Genomic DNA, 23,062 nt, shown 5'->3' on the forward strand with positions numbered 1-23,062 from the left:
AGGGTTCTCTATACTTGGCGGGGTGTCTCGTGCCGAATCGAAGGGGGAGGATGGTGCACAGGCCTCGCTGGATGCGGATGATTCGTCAAGCCCTAGGGTGCTACCTGCGGGAAAAGAGAAAATGCGATATTTGGTGGGTTTGGTAGGGAATGAATTAAGAAGGAAAGGAAAGGAGAGGGGAACGAAAATGACGCACGTGGAGGAGAGGTTGAAATTAGTGGTGTTTTGTTGTCCTTGACACCCGTCCCGACTACCGGAGGCAGGCGAATAAAGGAACCACCCACCAATGAAAGAGGATGGAGGGGAGCTCTTCCTCAGCGTTTCATGTGACAATCTGAAATCCCTGATAAACGGCGCCTTGCCTCTGGCGCTGTCAACCACATTCCCATGTCACTGCTCCGCATAATCGTGAATGCACGGCTCCTGAGTTGCTGCCCCTTCGAAGAGCCCTCAACGAACTCGGGATCCTTCACGATCCTTTCCGATGCTCGCTTCCGGATCCGGGCTCTACGTCTTGGCACCTTCGCTCAAGGTGTGTATTCTCTTGTCGCGAACATTGTGGGATAGGGATTCTTCGAAAATATCGGGATTGCTATTTCTATTGAAAATACCGGCTTCCGATATCTTTCTGGCCGGAATTAGCACTAGAAAGTCTCTCGCGGCTGCCAGGCTGGATGTACCAAAGTCTTCAAAGAGGCTGCACTCAAACCCACGCATTTCTTATCTTTCACATTCGTAATGTGAGACCCTTTCTCCATCGCTTCGCCTGGGCATGCAAATACCGGGATCCTCTGGCTTCTGTCTTGCATGGACGCGGCTACATGGTTGCCTTCTTCTATGCCCAGTTCTCCGATCTCAAAGCCCCCCACCTCAGACGCCCGCGGCTACTTACTCTGAATAATTATTTTCTTCTTCATTTTGTGTTTCAAGGATTCCTTTTCTGATTTTGTTTTGACCCTGAACAGGCCCGGAGAATGGTCCTTTGGGCTGCTCAGTTAGGGTCCAGGTCTTCAGTGAAAAACCCCACGAGAATAGGTTGCACGGCTCGCACTGGGCTGTTTCGGTTTCTAAAAGATGACATCCAGGGAAATAGTTGCAATCCTTCTGCTTCACTCCTCAGCTTGAGCCTCAAGTTTCAACCTGACCCAAAGGCATGGGTAGTGGATGACGCTCACCGGAATCCAAATCGCCCCCAGCAGTCCAAATGCGCTTTCGATTATAAGGCTGAACACGTTGTACGAACAGTTCTCGTTGAAATGTCAGCTTGAGCCAATTCGAGATGTATCAGGTGGTCATGTTACAAATGGACGTCATGTTGCTATCCGCAATTGAGTTCCTTTAGCGAGATTTTTAGCTTCAGTTTGCCTCACTGCACACCTCGGAACACGGTTACGATGCATTCCCGCCCAGCCTGCAGTTCGCTTGACTGCTATTCATTGCCTTCTCTCGCTCGCCGATCCATTTGTTAGGGTTGGCCGGTCACCCCTTTTGAACCACTTGGGCTCATCAAGGGTCCCGGCCAGGCCCTGCAATATGACGCTAGATGGCCACACAACAGCAGATTCCCTGCCCTCAAGTATATCTCAGGCAGTCACTCCACGATGGCCCCGCTATTAAACAAAATATCTTTAGGACTAGCTGGTGTTTGAATCCTTCGTCCTTATGGCAGATCTAGCGGCGATTTTCTCAACGGTTTCTAGAGGCGCGAGGTTGGCGTTAGAGCTCAACGAGCTGGCCGCCACTACCCCGGATGCCACCTACAACCTCCACAGAATTGCTAAATCTGTTAGCAACTTCTCTTTGACAGTCAAACAAGTTGGAACACTCATCAAGGAAAATGACCACCTGCCATCCCTCGAAGTAAGCCAGTCCTATGTGCAACTTTCCCATCTTCTGGATGTTAACTGAGAGGATAAGGCTATCGATGTTTTAGAAGACATTCTCAACCAGTGCAAGGCTGTATTCGTCGAGATAAAGGCTATTATCCCGGCTGAAGGGGTCCATAGCCATCGCAGACATGATAGCTTTCATTCACAATCCCAAGACTTTAGGCCGAGTCCCTGTGCAAGTGCACGGCTAGTTTATCTCCAGACGCATCTTGATGCCTTGAGATCAACTCTGTCCGTCATGATGCAAACTCTTTACACAGCGGAGAGCGTTATGTGGGCCAGGTCAGTACATCTTTTGTTCAATGAACAATAATTTAACACGCAACCAAGGGTCCGACCAATGATTTCACCACAGCAAGAGGCACGAGCCGTAGCTAATGAGAAAACACAATTGGAGGCTCTAATTATCGAACAACAAATGTCATTGTTGTCAGCCTTGAGGGAATATGAAAGGTCGCGCCCGGAGGCGAGACTATTAATGGAGGACGACAGCTCTCAAAGCCTGGTTTCAAGAGAAGAGAAGGGCGGTTCACCAAAGCCCACGAATCTCTTCTCATATCAAGAACACTCTCTCGTGGCCATAGATCCTTCGAGCAACCAAGAGGAATGGCTTGCCGCAGTATGCGCAATATCGAAGTCACATCTCGATCGCCTGTTGAAGGGATGGACTCGGTTGCGCCAACTAGAAGATAAAATCTGCGATGAGGAGCGGAGAACTGAAGCCCAGAAGAGAGAAACACAACAGCCGACTTGTGAATCTGATGGGAGCGAGGACCAAGTCGGAGCTTTACCCAAGTTCCGCCATAACACAACCAGACTGGCGACACCGACACCGAAACGACCCACTGGTATACAGCCGCTCTTTACCGATGCTTCCACTTTACCTATTCCAGTACCTGACTCAAAAATTTTCCCTACTGCCCCCTTATCGCCTGCCCCATCATATGGGGTGTCTCCAAGATCTTCGAGTAACTTACTACCCTCTCCTCAGCATCCCACACACTCGCCAGTGTCCCCACAATCGAGTATCTCCATTTTACCAATCGATGCTGCTGCCGCCGTCGAGGCTAAGGATGCAGATGACGACTTAGACCTAAAGATTCCATGGCGTTTATGTTTACGCAGCCATTACTGGGAGTACGTCGATGGCAAGGTCACGAAATCAAATACTGAGAGGCTTACATCCGACGCATTTGGAGATCGGAATAGCCGGACTGAGATACTTGCTTCGTGGGTGGATAAAGAAGCAATTAGAGAAGCAGGCTACAAGTACACGCAAGTTCAGAAAGAGCGTCGCGATGGCCGCCGGACAAAGTTCGAGACTTGTTTTTGCATTCAACAACCTTTGACGTTTTTGGAAGTCAAGCATCTCGTCGAACGCACGGTAGAGATCTACCGCCAAAAACAGCCAGCCTCCCCTCCTCCAAGACGTCGCTCATCGTCCGATCGCCCATCGACACATCAATTCGTCCAGCCGGCTCATGATCGAGGCCGAACTCCGCTCGCGAACCATCCACCATTGGAAAGGTCAACCACTTCGTACCCTTTCCCACCCCAGGGCCCTCCCCTTGATCGGTCAAACTCGATGCCAGGTGCCATACCAACCTATCCATCATTTCCCAACCAGAATCCCCACAAATCGAGCATTCATTTACCTATACCAACCGGTCCACAATCCCCACAAGCTCCCCAGGCCCCGCAAGCTGGACCCTATACTCCGCAATCCCCTTACTTTCCCCAACCGCCACCATATAACCCCCAGACTTACAACCAACAAACAGCCGCTTACACTCCTCAATCCGCACCCTTCGCCTCCCCACAAACGCTCTACCCCCTTTTCAGTCCAGCCTATAACCCCACCACAGCCGGAGACTCTCGTCGATCCTCAAACACATACCCTCCATCGCCGCTCCAACAATCCCAATCTCGTGCACGGGGTGATCACTACTCGAGCACCTCGGCGACATCGGATTCAGACAGCGGGACACGGTCAAGGAGACATAGGTCTCGCAGTCAACGCAGACAGTCTTCGGCGCACAGTCATCGCAGTCACAAGAAGAAGGGACATAGTACTGTGGGAACACTGGCAAAGGTGGGAGGGTTGGCGGCGTTGTTGGATGGGATTGTTGATTTGGGCGTTTTGTAGCTTGGATGGAGGTGTTACAAGGACTGTGGAAGGGTGTGTTAGATGGACATGGAGAAAGATTGATATGGATGGGGTGGGAGATTTCGTGTTCTGTTTTGGGAGGATTGGTTAGAGGGCGATTTTTCTTGATGCAGGATTGAGGTTTTCTCGGGAATGGGAGGTGAGGATCTCAAAATGGGAAACCGGCAATATTGAGAGGTACCGGATAGTGTCGTGGCTACGAGATCTGGTCGCAACGACATTTGGCAATGAGGTTAAAGGTGCTACAGTGTCAGATACCCGAGATGAGTCACGACCGTAATGATTGAGTTCGGATTTGTCTATTAACCGTACGCATTTAGACTTAGCAACAGACTTAAGATGGAGATTTTGAATGTTTCACGCCTCACGTGTTTCGAATAACGTGATACTTGACCTGAGGAAAATGTCGAAAGACATCGCTAGACATACATTATCTTGTTCCTCCTTGCATTTCTGGCACATGACGAATAAATTTGAGGTGATTCAACCTCCCCAATCCCATCCATATGACCAAAACGCCTCGCTGTGCATGCAGAAACGCAGACCGCCTCCTTTCCCACCCTATCCCAATCACCTGCTATCAGGAGCATCAGGCAACCTCTCAATAATATACCTTCCCCTCGCCACACTCAAAATGGGCACACCAGGAATCTTCCTTATCCGCCTCTTCAAATCGCGATCATTCGTCCCGACCAAATAAACTCTATGTTTGAGCACGCGATCAACCAAACAATCATCTGCATAAGTCCCGTTGTGATCACACTTCAGCCGCTCCCAGCGCTCGTCACGGGCGATGCGGAGCGCGATACGGTATTTGGGGCCGAGTTTCTCGAGTTCCGCCATGACGCATGAAGTGATGATGGGCGTGCACTTCGCGTAGAGGCAGTCCATTAGCGCGGTTTGGAGGTCGAGTTTGGCGCGCACGGTATGCGAGAGGAAGTTGGTGTCAATAAGGACGGAGTAGGGAGGGACGAGGGCGGTGTTGGCTTGGAAGAAGAGGGAGGAGGAGACTTGTGGACTGGAGTTGTTAGTGGGGGAGGATGGGAGAGGGAAGGGAGGGGAGTGGGGTACATTTCTCGGACAGGTTCATCGGTGGCGGCTTTCTTTTGTGCTTCTACTTCGCCCTTGAGCTGGTTCTTCTGTCTGGATAACGAGTTAGGGGGAGGATGGCGATGGAGGGATGGAGGGGTGGAGGGGGTGTACAGTCTTGCATCTCGTTGGCCTGCATTTGTTAGCAGGTGAGAAGATGTGTAGGTTGACTAGTGAGAGACAGACCAATTACGCGTTTCATCTGCGCAAACTTGCGCGTCCTCTTCGCGACTCCCATGCTGGTGGTCGCTATCAATGTTCCGCAATGGCACCTCTTGATAAATTTCTCGACGCCAAGATTTGTGATTGCCGGTGAAACTATTGAGCCGGCCAGTTACTTGCCAGGCCTTTCGGGACCGGGTTGGTTGGGGGGAGTTCCAAGGGTTCTATTTGTGACAGGTAGGCCCAGGCGCAAACTCGTCGCGGCACGGGCTTGCTTGTCTGTCACTCTCTCGCCGCGAACCCCGGGACACACGGGGTGGGACATACTGGGACACTTGCACACACTGGCCGCGGTACACACGGGCTGCCCTGCAGAAGTCAAACAAAGACTGCACGTTCTGTGCCACCCGTCCTTCGCTTTCACTCATATTCGTTGCCCTGTCGCCAGCTTCACTTTTGGATTATTCTTTCGCTAACACGCTCCCGTTCCTGTCGCTGCAGCTACCCGTCAGCAAAACACTGCAAAAGGCACGCCGACTCGATCCGTCCATCGCTAAGCCAAGGCTGATCCTCCCCTGGCGTCCTGGCCCCATCCCCAATCACTCCAACAACCTGCTTCACAGCTCCAGCACCGCCCGCTTGCCCGCCTTTCGTTATTCTTCTGTCATTCGTTTCATCTCCAGCCCACGTCGCTGCCAACCTCTTCTTCACCCCCAAACCCTTTAGCCACCAGATCTTCTGAGACACGGAACCCCCCCGAAAGACACTGCCTTTAGCCGCATCCACTCCCTAAATCTGCCTCAAGTCTCCTCTCGCCGCGCTCGACTCTCCGTCACGGCTCCGCACCCATAGTCATCATCCGCAGTCCAATCTTTCGCCATGAGGCCGTCGGTCGGCCTTCTTGGTCTGCTCCTCGTCCTCGCCCCGTCCGTCCTCGCCCAGAAGAGTCTGCCCAACCTCAGCACAGTCGACCAACCCAGTGGAAAAGCAACAGATACAGCGAAGGAGACGTCCGCGGCCACCAGTAACGGCGATTCAAAGTCCACTAATGCCGCAAAGTCTTCCGATGCTGCCAGCTCACAAAGTCTCTCCGACTTCAAGTTAACAAGCGCCCCCCCCGCATCATCAAACACACAGGCTGCCACGACCACCAGCCAAGCAGCCCAGTCCGAATTGTCTGCATTCCACCTTACAGGGCTTCCTACCATTGCCGGTGTTGGTATCCCCTCTGTTGGCGTCCCTGATACAGCAGCTGCACCCTTCATGCAAAAATCTGATCTCCCAGATGGAACCGTCTTTATTTGCGTCGGCGCTGCACTTGGTGCCCTGGGGGCAGCTGTCCTAGCCTGGCGAGGCCTCGTTGCCTGGTCTCTCCACCGCTCTGTCAAGCGCGCAGCAATGGCCCAGAATCTAGCCGATCTCAAGGCCATGTCATCCGTCCCGGGCAAGAAGCGCGGTATCTACAGCGCAGTCGGCGCCAGTTCTACCATGTCTCTTGACCGGCTCTCGGCTGCTCCAACCGGAACTTCTAAGCCGGCGAAACCTTTTGCATCAAAAACTGACTCTGGCACCCCTCCAAAGCTACCCTCTTCTCAATCGCTGTTCTTTTCTCCAACTGCCGGCGGTGCTACAGGTCTCCGAGACCAGAATAACCGTTCTTCGAACTATCTTCCTGCGGGCTACTATGCAACCGGCAGTGCTCAGCCTGCGTCTGGTTCTCCCTTAACACACGTCGGCGGCCACGGCCCACACCTCTCCACCCACTCCCTCAACAACCCCGTGAATCGCTACAGCACAAGAAGCGCTGGTATCTCCCCTCCAGCTTCCCCGTCCCTTCCTCCATCGCGGGGCTACGATCGTGCACCCCCAAGTCGAGATGGTGTCTCCATGTATAATCGGAACAGCGTAGCGACGCTAGGAAACCAAGGGAATCCGGGTGGTCTTTATGGACATCCTGGTGCGAATCCGAGTCAAGTTTCGCTGACCGTTCCCGGGGGAACCAGTGTAGCCGGTGGAAGAGCGCCTAGTGCGTATCTAGAAGATTTGTTCGAGAATCATGGGACTGGACCGAGGGAGAGGTTTCAGTGAAATTCGTCCATCAGACGGTAAAAAAGCAGTGAACGTTAATTTTTGCAAGTACAGTATTTACGAGCGTAAGAGCAGATGGGGAGACGAGGGTACCCGTTATCGTCTAGTCATCTTTTTCATTGCCGCTAGAGACCAAGGTATCGGGACTACTTGCAGGTGGTTTGCACTACCTTTTGCTCCAGGTCTCCACTGTTGTATATGGGGGAGCGTTTTCGTTGCTGTACCACCACCACTACCACGTTTTCAGATGCTCCTCGTCTTAGTCAATCTCAAGAAGTAGCAGCAGTAGCATCATCATCATCACCACCACTAGAACCTACCCTTCCACTTATTGTCCCCCTTCATCTGGCTCGTACTTGTAGAGCGTTACGACCAGATCCCCTTTCTATATCTTTATGTTTTTCGATCTAGGATGTGCGGTGTTTGGGTGTTTTGTGAATGGATTGATCAATGGCGATATGGACGATGTGCATAATTGCTTGCTTGCGTACGCTGCAGCGCAATATTTTTGTATATAGAGTAGCATAATGCCTGTGAAGGGCAAAAGGGGAGGCAGGATAATTGGTTTAATGTGAGAGTTTAAGTTCAATTGTTGAAGTGAGTACTTTCACTTAGGCGTGATAGAATTGCAATGAGGGAAGTCGACAGCAGATTTATACTAAGCTAACTTCAAAGTGCTATCTACTCTTTTGCCATTCTTCTACAGATCCTCAAACGAAGAAGAAGCGGTTGTAGATGTGTACAATATTGAGGTTCTAAGGCATGGAAGCGCTGGCTTTTGGTTGCGGTTACACTTGATTTGGCTTCGAAGATGGTGTTAGCGCATGTGCATCCATCCCTTCATCATTCCTTAAAAAGACCTTTTTCTGGACATCAACCCTGCTGCTGCGGCTTCTCTAGTGTCCCATGAAAATGATCGCTCTTTCTCAAGATCCTATGCTCTGACAGCTTGTCTTCTGAAATACCAATTTCGCAATTGGAAATTCTAACGCAAATCCGAGTCTTTACAGAGCCATTGAAATTTCAGTGTAATATGTTTGTACTGGTGAACCCAACCAAGCCACTCCGACGTGACTCCTACCGATCCCATAGAAACAGAAACAACACGCCGATCTCAGGGGCAAACACCCTCGGATGGAAGGCCTCGCTGCACCAGTGACGTTGTTCCACACACTTCTTAACTTCGCTCGCACAAAAACTGTGTCATGAAGGTCAAGCAAAGGTGTAGTTTACCTATGTAAGAGCAGATGAAGATTTACCAAGCCAAGGCATGACGATGCCCACCCAGCACCCAGACATGTGTATCACTCAAGGTTCAAGATGGGCATGTGCACTACAGTACAGAAAGCCTTTTTCATTGGGATGCACGCATGCTCGAACAATTCTCGTGATCACGTGATATACCATACCCCATCCATCTAAAACCTGGAGCACGAAGTCAAGCATAGAACGGAACGGAACAAAAATACATCGTTGTACCGCCGGGCATCTGCGGCCTCGATATCGGTCGGCAGTTCAAATCAGTTCCATTTGCATTTGCATCCAGGGGTTGCAAGCTATGGATCCGCATCCCATCCTCCGGCAGCCAGCTAGCCAGGCTTATCCCATACTCTGGTTCTAACCGCCGCCACTGCCGCACAAATTCTAAGTAGGCAACTCAATCTTTCCACATCCCGAGAAAGGTTCTCCAGCCTCATGACGTCTTCAGACCGGATGAGAAATATTCCTGCAAGATGCCAGAAAAGGGGAAGCAAAAAAAGTATAACCTTACATCCACATCCCAATATACGATATGGGCAGAGCTGCCTCATTTCGTGAGAAAGACAGAAAGGGTGAACAAATGCCACCGGTGGTCAACGCCAAAATCCCACTCACATCATTCGTCTCCCCATACAGGATGTAGAAACCCATTAACGACAGGGAAGAAAGTGGAGAGAAGTAGGAATATCCAATCTGTCCCAGTAACACAAAACCCACCGCTACTCCCCATTTCTGTTTCCCTGACCACAAAACTAAAATACCCAATAGACTGCAGTCAAAGAAATTCGTAAATGCTAAAACCTGGCTGAGTCGCATGCGTTCCTATTGTGCTTCCGTGAGAAGCCAGGGAAGGGGAAGAGTCAGAGCCTCGTACCTATGAGGCCGACGAAGATGAGGAATCTGATAGGAAGGTTCCGGTATGTGTAAAAACCGGTAAGACAGTCAAAGTATTTGTTCGTTCCAGCTCTCGATTTCACCCACCAGGGTGCTCTTAAATTAAGCAAATTTCGTTAGACGCATTTTGGTTTCCCAATCTTTAAAACAGCCGAGGAAAAAGTCGATTTGGTGACGAAAAGCAACCTCGAAGCAGAGTGGTGAAACACATATCTTGAAGCCAGCTAGGGATTCCAAATTGCAGAGGCAGAGACAGCCGTAGAAAATGCTACTCATACATGAACGTGAAGAAGGGCAATGTGTACCGCCATATCGACACCGCCCTGTTAGTCCATGTAGAAATCACCCTTTAGGATCCGTTCCTGGAAGGCGTCTGGCACTTTGGCTGCTTTGGGCATCTCCCGAGCCGGAGGCTCCATGACAGTAACGCTCTTAGCACGTTGGTGTGGTGGAGCCTGCGGACTGCTGTGCAGAGGGTGGGCAGTAGAGACCGACGAGCGCTGGGCGCGGGAGCGGAGGTTCTCTGCAACGTTGTAGCCTTCGCCTGTATGAAAGAGTAAAGACGTCAGTTCATGCTGATCTAAATCTTGGTCGGGATGGTTCTTGAAATGCTCTGCAAGGACATGCGGAAAAACAGATGTGGGAGCTGAAGCAGACGCGGAACGCTCAGAAGAAGTAGAAGTTGCGGCAGGGACGAGAATCGGCAATGGGGATGGGAACGATGACGCGGATGAAGACAGACCTCGACTTCTGGCAGTCGGGGGTGAGGAGGCTTTATGGATGGAGGGTCTACCATTGGCGTTCCCAATGTTCCCATTGCTCTGCCTGACATCCCGCAGTGCGCGTGCTCCGAAGCTCAGCCGGCGAGCGAAGGGGGTGGTGGGGTTGCTACTGGCGCTGGACGCAGATGGAGCCAGATCGTCCTCAAAGGGGCTCTCGTCCACTGAGCCAGAATTGGCGCTGGACAGGCTCTCGGTGCGCGGCCGGGCGCTCTGGAAGGGGGACGACTGGTTTGGCGAGGCCGATAGGCCGATGGTGGTGAGGGACAGACGGCGTCGTTGGGCATTGACGGCGGCTGTCGTAATTGGGCCTGGATACGGAGATGTGCCATTCTGCTGCCCTCCAATGCTGTTCTGGCGGCCAAAGAGGTCCTGAAATGTCTGGCCTGTAATCGAAGCGCGACGCCTGTCCGTGGCAACCGGAGAAGGTAGCGGGGGGGAGTGCCGGTCAGAGGACATGGCGGGCGAGTTGCGAGGTTGGATTACTGTGGGTGCTTTCTTGCTGCGCTGTTGTGAGGATAGTCGCCGGGAGTGTAGGTTATTAGGTGAGTGTGTGTGTAAGAAGGGTAGTGCAAGACCAGAAGGGAAGGGAGGCTTCTGTGGTTTGGAGATATATGGAGATGTCGGCGTGCACGGACAGTGCGGCCAGAAACTAAGCTCCCCGGCTGGCGCCAGGTGATACGTCAGCGGTAGTGGGCAGCAGATGGCGTGATGGGCGAGGAACGTCGTCTTAGGTCGTCTCACAACAAGGTACGAGGGGGACTGGAAAGGAGACAATAAGGAGATATGATGCAGCAACGAGAGCAGCAGCGATGGACAGCCGTGTAATATGGGAAAGTGCAGCGCTGAGAGGTCCTCCCTGTGGGCGGCGCGCCAGCAGGTGCATCTTTCTTGTTTCGTGAGCACTAGTCCCGCATCCGGCAAGGCGTGCTTTCCCCGCATTCTCTCTGGTGAACAAAGCAGATGCAGCGCTTTGAGATAGTGTGGACCACCACCACATCGCTCTACGAATCACGATGGCCCGTCTCGACCCTATCCAAGACCATCTCTCCTGAGAACCCCCCGCCATCAAGGGTCGCGGCCCCAAAAGCTCAACCATAACGATCATCGCGGCGCAACCCCAACGTTAGCTCGATCTTGGTAGGTCTTCGGGCGGTTGTGTTTACCACTCAGGGCAAGTCGTTTATTCACACTTGGTCAAGAGCTTCTGGACACGTTGAGCAACATTAAGCATTGCTGGGTGCGCCAGGGGGCCTATCAGAACATTGCTTTTCTCGTCATTCACATCACTCTGCGTCGCCTCCGACAGGGGTCTGCGTGCAATATGTCAGAGACAACGCTATCCTGGGCTTGATTTGCATGCCAATCCATCACAAAGAAGCATTCTAGAGCACCTGGACGAATCCTGCAGCAATTAGCGTTTCAGCGGTCTATTTTTCACAGGCCCACGTGATCTGTGCTGAAGACGACATCAAAATAGCTTTTCAACACCAAGGTAGGAGGAATGTTGTAGAATCTGGTGCCCCTTGTTTTCCTTAATATCTCGGGGATATGCCTTCAGTGTCGCTGTATCCCTTCTCTAACTCTGTCGAGCCCTGCTTTAGCGCATGCAAGCTGCATCCAGCGGTGTGCCCACTCCGGATAGAAATGTGCTTCGTTCGAGTGTTAAATACCCTTCCAGTGCTGCATATCGGAGACCAAGTCGTCCGCATAGGCGTGCATCGGCCCGCTCAGCAGTGCAGAACTGATCCCTTCCTTGCAGATCAGCCCAACCAACAATGCCATGTGTAGCACAACAAACCGACAGCGTGGTCAACAAGCACTAAACGCATCCACATTGACACCTTCTGTACCTCGGCGGACCGAAAGGAGTTTCATGAATTGCCCCACTCTCTTCATGTCGGTTCCACTGAAGTCACGCCAGCCGGCGCACCTCCACCCATGTCCTTGGAACTCGAGTAATCCGCGAACTCCTCGCAGAGATGTGCCCGCTTCTTGGCAAGCCAGCGCTACAGACCGCATGAATAAAGTCAGCTGGACAAAGGGTACTTGAGCCGATAGAGTCTGTTCTTTGTTCGACCCACCAGATTGGGAAACACCCCGCTTCAGCAAGTTGATATCAGATGTTTAGTTGAAGTAGATTGTAATTGTCGTGTGAGGTAGGCACGATAACTATGTGAGTTTGCATTTGGTAACCTTATTGTACAGATGATTATCGAGGACTGAATATGCAAGGAATGGCGAGGCAGAGAAAAGTGGAGGATATGATGGTTTAACAATTTAGTAAAGAAAAGGCGACCCTGCGCAGATCAACACCAAAATAGCCAAGACAAAGGTATGTTTCCAGACCAGCTGAAGGATAGCAAATATCTGAAAAAGGAAATAAAAGGAGCGAGTGGGGACGAGAAGAATAGAGACAATCCAGCAAATACATAAGGGTAATTCAGACACAAGAACTGGGTAATCAAGTAAAAATAAAAATTCCCCATCGCCAAATCGCAGAGTTCCGCCAATTATAGACTATCCTAGGAAGCGTAAAGAGGGATCGAAGAGCGGATGTAACCGAATGACTTTGAATCTCACTTCATCGGCCTCTTCGCGCTGCTACCCCCCGGCTCAGGGTTTGTTCGCTTCCTGCTTTCCGACGTAATGGTGCGGAAAGTACTTATAAAAGAAGCGGGTGCCCGAAAGGGTGTGGTATCATCCTCCAGTTCTTCTTTAATGTTGCGGAGCATTTCCCAATGGTTTTTAAGAACATCATCCTGCGGGAAGGCTCCTAGGGTATCCAGAACGAAATGGCCTCCACCCGTGGCGGGCGCTCCTATCAAGCAGACAAACAGGTTGTTCTCTGCGGGCTCCTCAGGGACAATTCGACTTGTGACGTTGGCGTATGCGTTGAAGTTTCTGCTGACCACGCCGTTAAGAATGATGAGTAGTGATTCCGCCGCCCGATTAGCCACATCTCTTGAACGGTCATTCGCCGCTTGGTAGTCCGTAACCAGAGTCACTAAGTTCCTTAATTTTTCCGCGCAAGTAACAACGTCATACCTCTCAGCCATAGAGTCAGGGTTCTTGATGTATTCATCAAGTGCGTTGAACGTGCGGATCGCGCGATCATTGATTTTGTCAAAGAATACGTGGGCCTGGAAAGTCGGATCAATGAGCGAGCGAAGCCTGCCGAATAATCTAAGGTCCTCGATGGCGAACTCAGTGAAGAGCTCTTGGAACTCTCGATATTTCCTAGCCTGCTCTGAGAGGATTGGGGGTTGAGAGTTTCGAAAGTCGTCTGGAAGCTCGCCAGACGGATCAAAAACAGACAGTAATCTCCCAATATCTTCCCGGACCTCTTCTTCTATCTCTTCAACTTCACGGTCATCCTGGAACATGCAGTCCAAGTCATTTGCAACATTTTCTAGGCCCTGATTGTCCACAATCTCCGCTGGTTGTAGATTCTGGACGGTGGATCCATCTGTGGCTAGTCGCAGAGTTTGGGATTTGAACTTGTCGGGAGCTTCCGCATTCACTAGCCGATCCAGCATCCAGAATATGTGCTCCACAAAGTGTCAGTCGGCAGATACACGGTCGATCCGGGACAGAAAGACTAACCTTGCATGCTAGACCTCCTACATTCGCCCCACAGCTACATTCAGGGGCATCGTAGCCCTCACCCATCCTCAGAGATATATCGTCCGCGATATAGAACATGTAGACGCTCGGGTCATGTGAGATCGTTTTGCAGTACTTTAGTTTAATAGCATCATTTTGGTGTATGAGGCCGTGTCTGGCCCGCTTGCGAACCTCATCGGCGAGACCAGCGATGTCGTACTTAATCCCCGAAACGGACTGGCATTCGACTTCTTCTAGGGAGGGCGGGGCCGAAGAAAGACTAGAAGAATTCGACCGTTGGACGGGTGCTGTTCGCGCTCTGGCTCCTGCCCGAGTCGTCACCATTGTTTCCCCGATTGTCAGTTTGGAAAAGGCTTCAGCAGACATGGAGGCAACTCGATGTGTGCGGACCTGATGCAGTCACTGAAGAGTCACTGGCTATATATCCACCTATCTCTTCGCCGCAATTATCATGATCCACAGGATCATAAGGAAATCCGTCAGATGTAAGCCACCTAACGGTGGCAACTTTGCCGCCTCAAGTTTGATACAAAGGAACGAAGTGTGGCTAATGAGACGATGTGAAGAGGTGAATCCGCTGTTCAGCAAGGTTCTGAGTCAGGGAGGAATGACAGAGAACGGGAGGTCTTTGCGGAAATGAGCCAATAGGGGCACGGAGGCCGGCTTTCTTGCTCGTGGATTTTCTTTCTCCAGACCGTTCATGGGCTTCTCGGAGCGAGGCCAGGATTCACCGTATCCCTGTGCCGAGCTGTGGTATACGCTGACTTGAAAGTAAGAAAGGGGCTCCCCACCCGGCATCTGCGGTTACGGCGATGCGGATGCTTCATCATTGCGGGTGCTTTTCGACGTCATCATGGGCTCCCGTTTTCCTCTTTAGAGATCTGTGCCACATTCCAGTCACTATTGCTAGGCTTCCAGAGCTTCCGGACTCATTAAAATCGCGGAGTAGGCTAATGGTTCTGATCGATCGGGTGTGGGAGGAGCGCAGGCATCACCGCGGAAGTAGCGATAAGTTGTACTGTGCCGCGGCTGCGCGCTCTTCAGCATCGACATGTTGTCTGAACAGACGCCACACTTCCAAAGTTACGGCATCGGGGCCAACGGCGGCGTCGTTGAATGGACGAAGCGGTGGAGTTGGAGGTGTGGAAGTGTGATGAGGTCGGGGGTTTCCCTCCGACAAGCGAGCAAGGTGGCGGTGCGCTCAGCCTCGTGCAGACATCTGGCACAGCAACGTCCAATCATTTCCGACGAAAAGCTATATCTTTCAAACATGCGAGGCGGAATTTTCGCTGGAGGAGCAGTAGTCACTCAGTTAAGCATCTCTAAGCATGAAGAGACAACGAAACGTTCCTTCTTCACTGCGCCCTGTGAACACTTCCTAGTCACTGGAGCGGAGTATATCTCGAATTCCGGCCTGAGGCTCGGAATCTCTCGAGTGTGACACGGCAGAATTTCCTGCCGCTGAGGCTCTCCTGGTAGCGGGAACTAAAATAATTGGCACTTGCCTTAGATCAAGACTGGAACTACATGCGACAGGGCAGAATCATTCGCCTTAATGGTATGAATTGGGAGTAGATAGCTAAGATTTGCGGTGTGACCGCTAAAAAGAATGTAAAGAACGAAGTGGCTGATGGCGTAAGTGGAAACAAATAACGAAAGAATTATGAGCTGCCAGCAAGCCCACTCTCCCCAGACGGGGACCACCGTTTCGTTACGGCGTAAATCATGGGTTCACCCCTGAAAACTCCTTGCAATGCCTCCAGAATGATGTGAATTCAACGGCTGCCTGAGCCATCATGCAAATGTCTTGCCAAAGAATCGAAACTGAAGACCCAGGTGCCATCACCTTGCACCCCACCCGGGATGGCGGTAAGGGAAAAATCTCCATGCTGGGTAGCCTCTCGCAAACTGATCCGTAAGGCGTAGACCGACTCTAGTGGTACATAAGTCAACGGTGTGCAAAGTGATACGGGAGGTCAACTCACACCTGGGCTTCTCACCTGCTGCTTCCGCCTGTCCTTGAAGCCGCGGCATAGACTGAGTTTTCGCGAGAGCTACGCTGGGAGTTCTGCTCTTTGCTCTTCCCAGCTTCGACGATGTGCCGCATGGAGATTCCTCCCCACGGCAACCCAGATAGATCACGTCCTGGGTCAAGGTCGCCCGGCTCTGGTGAGGCGTAGGAACTGCCCGCCCGCCGTTGGTTTTCCACCTCACGTTCCGTTTCTTCTTTCTGCTCCCTAACTTTGTCACCTAGGCTACATGTTAGTTGAATACTGTTTGTCTCTCGCCTGGGGTTAGGGATCTTCACGGAACCGCCGCTGTGCAAGCTTGTTCTGAATCTTCCTTCGCTCACTTGGATCCTTGATCTCTGACCACTCATCTGCTTTAGACTTAGAGTCTCTTCCAGATGAAGAAGATCCACCTCTCGGCGATGTTGACTGCTGCCCGCTGGATTGTTGATTTTGAGACATTGTCTTGCCCTTATCGGCGCCTACTTGACAACAAATTCGGTGTGCTTCGGTCGAAGAATTGGAGAAAGGAGTGTTGGTAATCGTGGGAGAGGAGAAGAAGAAGAAGTTGGATTGAGGTATGAATGAAGTTGTCATAGGAATCGAGAGCTAACCAGTGTGTTTAAGGAGTGTTGCCGGGTTCTCACGACTGCCTCATACTAGGTGGCAGAGGACCTGGCACCGGGCCAAGTTTAGAAAACAGATGATCGAGTACGACAAGAGGCTGCGGGATCAAAACGAGGACCTCCACCTCAGCTGGTCCAAGCTCGGTGCCTGATGGGTGACTGTTTAAATAGTCGAAGAAGTGTCAATTACAGCCAACGAAAAGACTGAAGAAACGACTGAACGCAACTCGTGAAGAATGACTCTATGCAGGATCATAGAAAAAGGTCTTCATACCGGCGTGTGATGGGTTTAGGGTTGTCGACTGGCCTAAATGGAGAGGAAGGGAGGGTCTAAGGGATCGGGATGGACGATGAAGGAGTCGATACCCTTGACTCAAACCACTGGGGATGCGAGGCCTTTGGTGCTACAAGGTCCTTGATTGGTGAGCACCCTTTCGGATATATGAGTAAACTAAAACGCGAAAGGATAACGGAGGAGTAGTCAACAGCGCAATTAGGCATCGATCTAAGGTACCTCCAGCATCAATAGACGGCAGAGACATGGCAGCATGGTGCCAGCGACTAAGAAGCTGGCCAGTAAAGGCCAGCCCGGCACTCCCGTCAAGCCAATCCATGATCTAAGACCATGACGTCTCTCCTGAACCCCAAAATTCACCGGCCATAAGATCCGCGCCGAGGAGGAAGGCATCCTGGTCCCACATGCCAGCCCTGTAAGGCATTCAGAAAAGCGAGTGACACAAGCGAAGTGTGGAGGTGATTGGATTCCTTTGACCTTAGGTGAAGCCATCCGTACCCGCCCAGGCAGATGAACTCGGAGCCGGTTCAAGTACCTGCAGGTCTCGTTACCGTCAAATTGGCAACATTTCTCGGAAGGGCCGCAGCGTCATGACCCTGTCGTTCGGTCCACGAGTTCAGCCCCAAATCTCATGCGACTCAGAGCGCTGAGGCAGCAACGTTATTGGCCAGCGCCTCATGGATCAGAGCAAAACATCCCAAAGCCATCTTCTTGCAACCTAAATCAAGAAGTGGCAGTGCTTCAGCCTCCGGCAATATCTGCCTTTTCTCGTTTTGGGTCGTGCTTCTGTCCTGACATCACTTCACGCACCCCCACCGGCTGGAGTTCTACGAGACGCGACTGCATAGCCCAGACAGAAAAAAAGGGCGTAGAGTTGGGGCTCGATATCGCTAGGACAGGGGACCCAGCTGCACTGCAAGAGGTACTACAGCAAATTCTGACGCATCTGAGCGGGACATGACGTTATTGGGCTCTTTGGAAACTTGCAGTCCGGGAAGCTGGTTGATATCCGCCTTCACCGAAGTGATCTAAGTGGGGGCCGGGGGTGAGGAGTGAGAATTGGCAGATGAAGAATAAAGGGCAAGGCAGCCTCCATCGGTGAGCGAGCGTTGGAGCACCTTGCGTTGGTCTGGCACGGGTGGAAGAAGAATTGTGAAGAATTGTCCAATGTTGAGCGGTGTCGACTGAAGCATGAACGAAAGGTCGTTTGGCCAAAGCGGAGTTCAAGCCGTGCTAAGCATCCATGCACCAATCAAATCTGACAGTGCACCTGCAAAACCTTGCTAATGGCGCCCCGTGGCGGCGCTAACGCCGACCGGAAACGATTATTGTAGTTTAGCACACCGCTGGATATCTAAGCCTCATTCAACACCTTCTCGGTTCATCTCACGATAGAGTTAATCCTCAATGGCACGAACCGATACAAGAATCTTGGAATGAAGCGAAATGGCCCTTCTAGAAGCATGCCATGAAGAAATCCGCCTTGCTTGGTAAATGCCGCAACCCAGCTCTGACCGTCTTTCCCCGTCTGCCACACCACACAACTTCATGACGGTGCACAAATTTGAACCGACGTGGTCTTTCTAGCCGTTCCGAGATGCGGTATACGCATATCAAAGCCAGTGCTTCAGGGGGATTGTCCGGTCTATTGACCGGTGAATAGAAAACTGCCGATTCTACCCCCATCGCATATGCATCACGCCGATGTGATGTGAAGTCGATTGCATACGGACCCTCAACGGCGTTTACTACACGTATTCTTCGGAAAATCTTCCCTCAAGAGCACACATGACACGCTTAAACGTCATGGGAGGACTGTGGTTAGACTGGTTCTCTCCTGACAATTCCAAATTCACTCCTCCATGCGACGGCTGCACCTCAGCTTCACTTTAGCGCCCTAGAAAGGATGTGGTATCTTCGCCCGCACCCGGTGATGATGTTCTCTTCCGGACATGATAGAAACGAGGGGCAAAGGTTCTTGTTCCATGTCGACGATTCTATGTGGAGGCTGGAAACAGGGCATCCGGGCAACCGAGAAGCCATTGCCGGGAAAAAATAGCTCTCGTTCGTAAACAAATCTCTTTTTAATCACTATCTTTTCCTTTTTTCTTCATAATGGCTTCAAAAGTCCCACAAACATGGCGCCAAATAGCGGGTATTCCTTCTCAATCTTAGAAGCAGTCAAAGCCGAGCCGAGCTGAGGCCGACTGATAAAGAATCTGTATCGTGGGTAGTATTTCTCAATGGTTTCATTATCCGATGTTCCATTGCGCGAAGCTGTATTGCGACGTTGTAAAATCAAAGAACGTCGAGGATTTGGTAGGTAAGATCGGGGAAGAGTAAGGCCGTGGGGAAGATTGAGCTATATCATTATTGAAGCTCATGCATTGAGATAACGGGTGGCTTTCTCGATGCTTTATGGGCCGGTTCCTATTGGACGCAATTCTCCTTCATGAGCGAAAGAGTCTTCCAACACGATCACATTTTGAGCCTTGCTTTGGACCCCAAGGGCGGAAGTCCTTCTGAAAGGCTGAAAACTTCATGGGATCAAGCCACACATCCCCTTCCTCGGATCGAGCGATTCCGGCGCACCTGGGCTTCTCTCATGTGGTTAACCCCAGGTTTTAGTGTGGAGAGACGTTCAGCTCAGATGTATTTTGAGAGACACAGCCACAGAGGCTGCATCTCAAATTCCCAATGCTTCGGTGGTGATAAAGTGCGGCTGAGCACGCCGTCAGCACTTTATTTCCGTTCGTCAGCCAAGATGCACGGGATGATGCCAATAGCCGAGACAAGATAGGTTGGTATTCAAGAACAGTATAAGCAGAAAATCCTGGGTGCAGAGCACTCGGTCACCGTGGTGCAGGTGCAGTGAGAAGGGCTGAGATATTTGTCTTTAATTTAGTCCTAACACATCCATAAAATAGGATGGCTAGGGTGGAGTAGACACGGTCCTGCTAAAAACCTATTTCCCTCTCCCACTGGAAAAAAAAAGTTGCTCCAAGGCCAAGGACAAAAAGAATCCAAGAAGCAGGCAAGCGTGGGGTTTAGTACTGGACGGCGAGCAACGCGCAGAACTACTTCAGAGAACAGCTGGGCATGATCATTTCTCTCGAAATCACGCCGCTTCCAGAGTTGGGCTCCAAAAGTCGTAGGAACCTTGGAAGTCGTTGTTGAAGTCGAAGGGAAGAAGGAAGAAGGTTGGCGAACGAAATTTCAGTCGGAAAATAAGCGAGGCCTAGGCGCTTTGTCAGCATCTTGGCATCACGGCTGGCCCGACACTCAAAAAGGCGTTCCCTCCACATGATCTTTCCTCAACACACATTCATAAAATCATGAACGCATAATCAACTGCCATTCCTCATTACCATAGAATGCGTCAGTCATATTGGCGTACTAGAACGAACATCTGCGGCACATTTAGGCTCTTGCTTCGTTTCAATGTTGCTGGAGTGCACCTGCGTGCCAGACATGCTTTCGCGCATTGGAATATTGGACTTGGGAAGGGACAACGCCACATACAACTGGAGGAAGGAGGTCTAGGGTACCGCGTAGACGCATTCTTGTCGGAATATCCATGCCGCGAGCAGGCACACATGAATTTTATTTGCTGATTTGCTATTGATCTGATGGGGGATCAAGTCCAAATATCACCACAATTGTCAACAACGTCTCCAACCATCTAGAGTGTCTATTTCGTCTTAGGAGGGACGAAGCATGAACGAGCCAGGCCGGGGCTTCATCTCCCTTCAGCGACCACAGAGGGCCGTTTGGACGAGGCTAGATACGAGGGATTGGTGGCTTTCATGCAAAGTCACAAGCTTCGAAATCACCTGCTCGATCTGTCAACTCCGGATGTGTTGGACTTAAGTCAGACACTGTTGCTGTAAATAGTTATCATTTTAGTGTCGAGACAGCGTCAAGTGTCAGATGTTGTCTGGGCAGAATGAAGGTTTCAAAGTGTGGAAAGCCAACAACTTAATTAGTGTGAAGCTCTGCAACCAAGCCAGCGGAATATACAAGGCTCGCGTGCATGTCTCCGCCGTTACAGGCTCTCCACGTTGGTAGTAAATTGTATTGCCCAGAAGGGGGCTTTGAAGCCCGCCGCCACTGACAACCATAACGCACGACACACGACTCGCTTCGCTCCCTAGTAGGGCATCGCGATGTGGAGCACTTTCAAGCTCTCCTTTCTTCTTCCCATCTTTCACTTGGTCATGTATTCTACCCTGCCACGTTAGTCTGCTGCGTGCACAGGTGACAGAGGTGACTCTCCCCTTCCCCGCAGGTTTTCCCAGCCCGATACCCTAGCTGCCGCTCCCTATCTCGATCTCGACCGAGCCGCGACTTCTCTCACCACACCATGGCCACTACCCTGAACAAGCGGCAGCAGGCGCGCAATGAGCGGACGCTGCAGGAGCTCATTAAGACAGTTCCCGGCAATGCACAATGTGCAGACTGCGGCGCGCGCAATCCAGGTCAGTAGCACTCCAACTATTGCTCATAATTGATAATCAACTGACGATGTGCTATAGGATGGGCCAGCTGGAGCGTAAGTGGCTATCGCTCCTTTCCTCTGAAGCATCGGAAGACGTTGAACGTTACCTGATCTGCACTGTCTCTGCATGTTCTCCAAGTCCAATGCTAACCCTCGCTCGCAGCTGGGCATCTTCCTGTGCATGCGGTGCGCCGCGCTCCACCGCAAGCTAGGAACACACATATCCAAGGTCAAGTCGCTGAGCATGGACAAGTGGGACAATGCCCAGGTCGATGTGAGTCCATATGGGAGCTCCTCGACTTCTCCTCATTGACTTTGTGCAGAACATGAAGCGCATGGGCAACACCGAGTCAAACAAGACCTACAACCCCCGCAACGTGAAGCCCCAGATCCCCATAGACGTTGACGAGGTAGACAGCACGATGGAGAGGTTCATTCGGCAGAAATACGAGCAGCGTGCTTTCCTGAACGATTCGCGGGCGGGCTCGAGACAGAATACTGGTAGCACAAGTTCGGTGGAAGACAGGCCCCCACCCTTACCCCCGAAACCGACGAAGCGATTCGGATTTGGCCTTGCGAAATCTTCGACCTTCCCCCGAAACGTCACCCCTCCAGTCTCCCCTAGTCTCGGTGGATTCGGGCAAGACACTTCTCCGCCGAGGGTGAACAAGCCGTCTCGGGTGTTTGGATCCAACATTAGTACTTCAGGCGACGGACTGGAGTCAAAGCTGGCGACCCTACGGGACATGGGCTTTCCGGATGAGAAACGCAATAGTACAGTGTTGAAAGGATTGAACGGTAATCTGGACAGAGCTGTGGAAGCGTTAATCAGGTTGGGCGAACAGAACCCAAGTACAAGCAGGGGGCCCACCCCTACTCCGCCTGCAAAGCCGGGTGTCAATGGTATATCTATTGACAGGACTCGCACTACACCTGCTGCAACGTTTGGAAACCCATTTGATGCGTTGGACGCGATTGCCCCTGCGCCTACTTCTGCCCCACAACAGCAACCCCAGCCTGAGCCTGCGCCAATCCACACCCACCAGTTGCCATATGGAGCCTCTGCATCTTCTAATGCGACCTCTCCCTCAAATCCTTACAATCCATTTCTACAACAAGCACACCAGGCGCCATCCCAACAGGATGCTCTCGTCCAACAGCAGGAATCCTTTCAGCACAATCCCTTCAGCCAGGAAAATCAGCAGAACCCCCTCAGGCAGCAACAGCAGAACCTAGAGCAATCATTCCAAGGCCTACAATTCTCAAATCAACAACCTCAACAAGCTTTATTTCCCAACCGGACAGGTGGATATGGCCAACCCCAAAGCCCACAATACCCTCAGACGAATCCCTTCCTCCATTCTTTCACGCCACCACCGATGCCACAAATACCTCAGCAATACAGCTCCTTCTATCAACCCCAGCAACAACAATACCAGTCGTCGTCCTCCCCTATCGGTGCTAGTAACCCTTTCCTGAAGTCTGCTAAAAGCCAGATGTTCACTACTCCTTCATATCCTTTTGACCAGCTCCAGCAACAAGCATTAAACCCTTTTACAATGCAGAGCCACACCCAAACTACTCCGGCTCCGAACCCTTGGCAAGCGCAGCAAGCTCAACAATTGCAACAGCCCAGCTTTGAGGCACCGCAAAATCAGACCACCACTGTCTCAGAACCG

General features: G+C 51.5%; 7 protein-coding genes across 7 annotated transcripts; 3 read left to right on the forward strand and 4 right to left on the reverse strand.

The window, feature by feature from the left end:
* The first annotated feature begins 1,416 nt into the window (after positions 1 to 1,416).
* On the forward strand, positions 1,417 to 4,401 carry BDR25DRAFT_332020 (uncharacterized protein). Its single transcript, XM_033692704.1, has 3 exons — positions 1,417 to 1,860; positions 1,918 to 2,171; positions 2,220 to 4,401. Exons 1-3 carry the CDS (start codon positions 1,663 to 1,665, stop codon positions 4,033 to 4,035), a joined length of 2,268 nt encoding a protein of 755 aa, XP_033551442.1. The 5' UTR covers positions 1,417 to 1,662; the 3' UTR covers positions 4,036 to 4,401.
* BDR25DRAFT_332021 (rRNA-processing protein-like protein FCF1) lies at positions 4,342 to 5,517 on the reverse strand. Its single transcript, XM_033692705.1, has 4 exons — positions 5,332 to 5,517; positions 5,260 to 5,278; positions 5,128 to 5,199; positions 4,342 to 5,074 (listed from the first exon to the last, which is right to left on the reverse strand). Exons 1-4 carry the CDS (start codon positions 5,381 to 5,383, stop codon positions 4,627 to 4,629), a joined length of 591 nt encoding a protein of 196 aa, XP_033551443.1. The 5' UTR covers positions 5,384 to 5,517; the 3' UTR covers positions 4,342 to 4,626.
* A 669-nt stretch (positions 5,518 to 6,186) lies between these two features.
* On the forward strand, positions 6,187 to 7,395 carry BDR25DRAFT_322821 (uncharacterized protein; the record flags this gene model as incomplete). Its single annotated transcript, XM_033692059.1, has 2 exons — positions 6,187 to 6,347; positions 6,417 to 7,395. 2 exons carry the CDS (start codon positions 6,187 to 6,189, stop codon positions 7,393 to 7,395), a joined length of 1,140 nt encoding a protein of 379 aa, XP_033551444.1.
* Positions 7,396 to 9,875: 2,480 nt separating this feature from the next.
* BDR25DRAFT_214431 (uncharacterized protein) lies at positions 9,876 to 10,787 on the reverse strand (the record flags this gene model as incomplete). Its single annotated transcript, XM_033684795.1, has 1 exon — positions 9,876 to 10,787. One exon carries the CDS (start codon positions 10,785 to 10,787, stop codon positions 9,876 to 9,878), a length of 912 nt encoding a protein of 303 aa, XP_033551445.1.
* A 2,120-nt stretch (positions 10,788 to 12,907) lies between these two features.
* Positions 12,908 to 14,321, reverse strand: BDR25DRAFT_311073 (uncharacterized protein; the record flags this gene model as incomplete). Its single annotated transcript, XM_033691206.1, has 2 exons — positions 12,908 to 13,879; positions 13,935 to 14,321. The coding sequence occupies 2 exons, from the start codon at positions 14,319 to 14,321 to the stop codon at positions 12,908 to 12,910; spliced, it is 1,359 nt and encodes a 452-aa protein (XP_033551446.1).
* A 1,476-nt stretch (positions 14,322 to 15,797) lies between these two features.
* BDR25DRAFT_214710 (uncharacterized protein) lies at positions 15,798 to 16,426 on the reverse strand (the record flags this gene model as incomplete). Its single annotated transcript, XM_033684809.1, has 3 exons — positions 15,798 to 15,888; positions 15,956 to 16,205; positions 16,264 to 16,426. The coding sequence occupies 3 exons, from the start codon at positions 16,424 to 16,426 to the stop codon at positions 15,798 to 15,800; spliced, it is 504 nt and encodes a 167-aa protein (XP_033551447.1).
* A 4,822-nt stretch (positions 16,427 to 21,248) lies between these two features.
* BDR25DRAFT_176629 (ArfGap-domain-containing protein) lies at positions 21,249 to 22,510 on the forward strand (the record flags this gene model as incomplete). Its single annotated transcript, XM_033684175.1, has 4 exons — positions 21,249 to 21,363; positions 21,421 to 21,437; positions 21,547 to 21,657; positions 21,707 to 22,510. Coding segments are annotated over 4 exons (1,047 nt in total), but the record flags the coding sequence as incomplete, so codon positions are not given.
* Positions 22,511 to 23,062: the final 552 nt, after the last annotated feature.

This window comes from Lindgomyces ingoldianus, assembly GCF_010093535.1.
Source record: "Lindgomyces ingoldianus strain ATCC 200398 unplaced genomic scaffold BDR25scaffold_6, whole genome shotgun sequence".
Taxonomy (NCBI): Eukaryota; Fungi; Ascomycota; class Dothideomycetes; order Pleosporales; family Lindgomycetaceae; genus Lindgomyces; species Lindgomyces ingoldianus.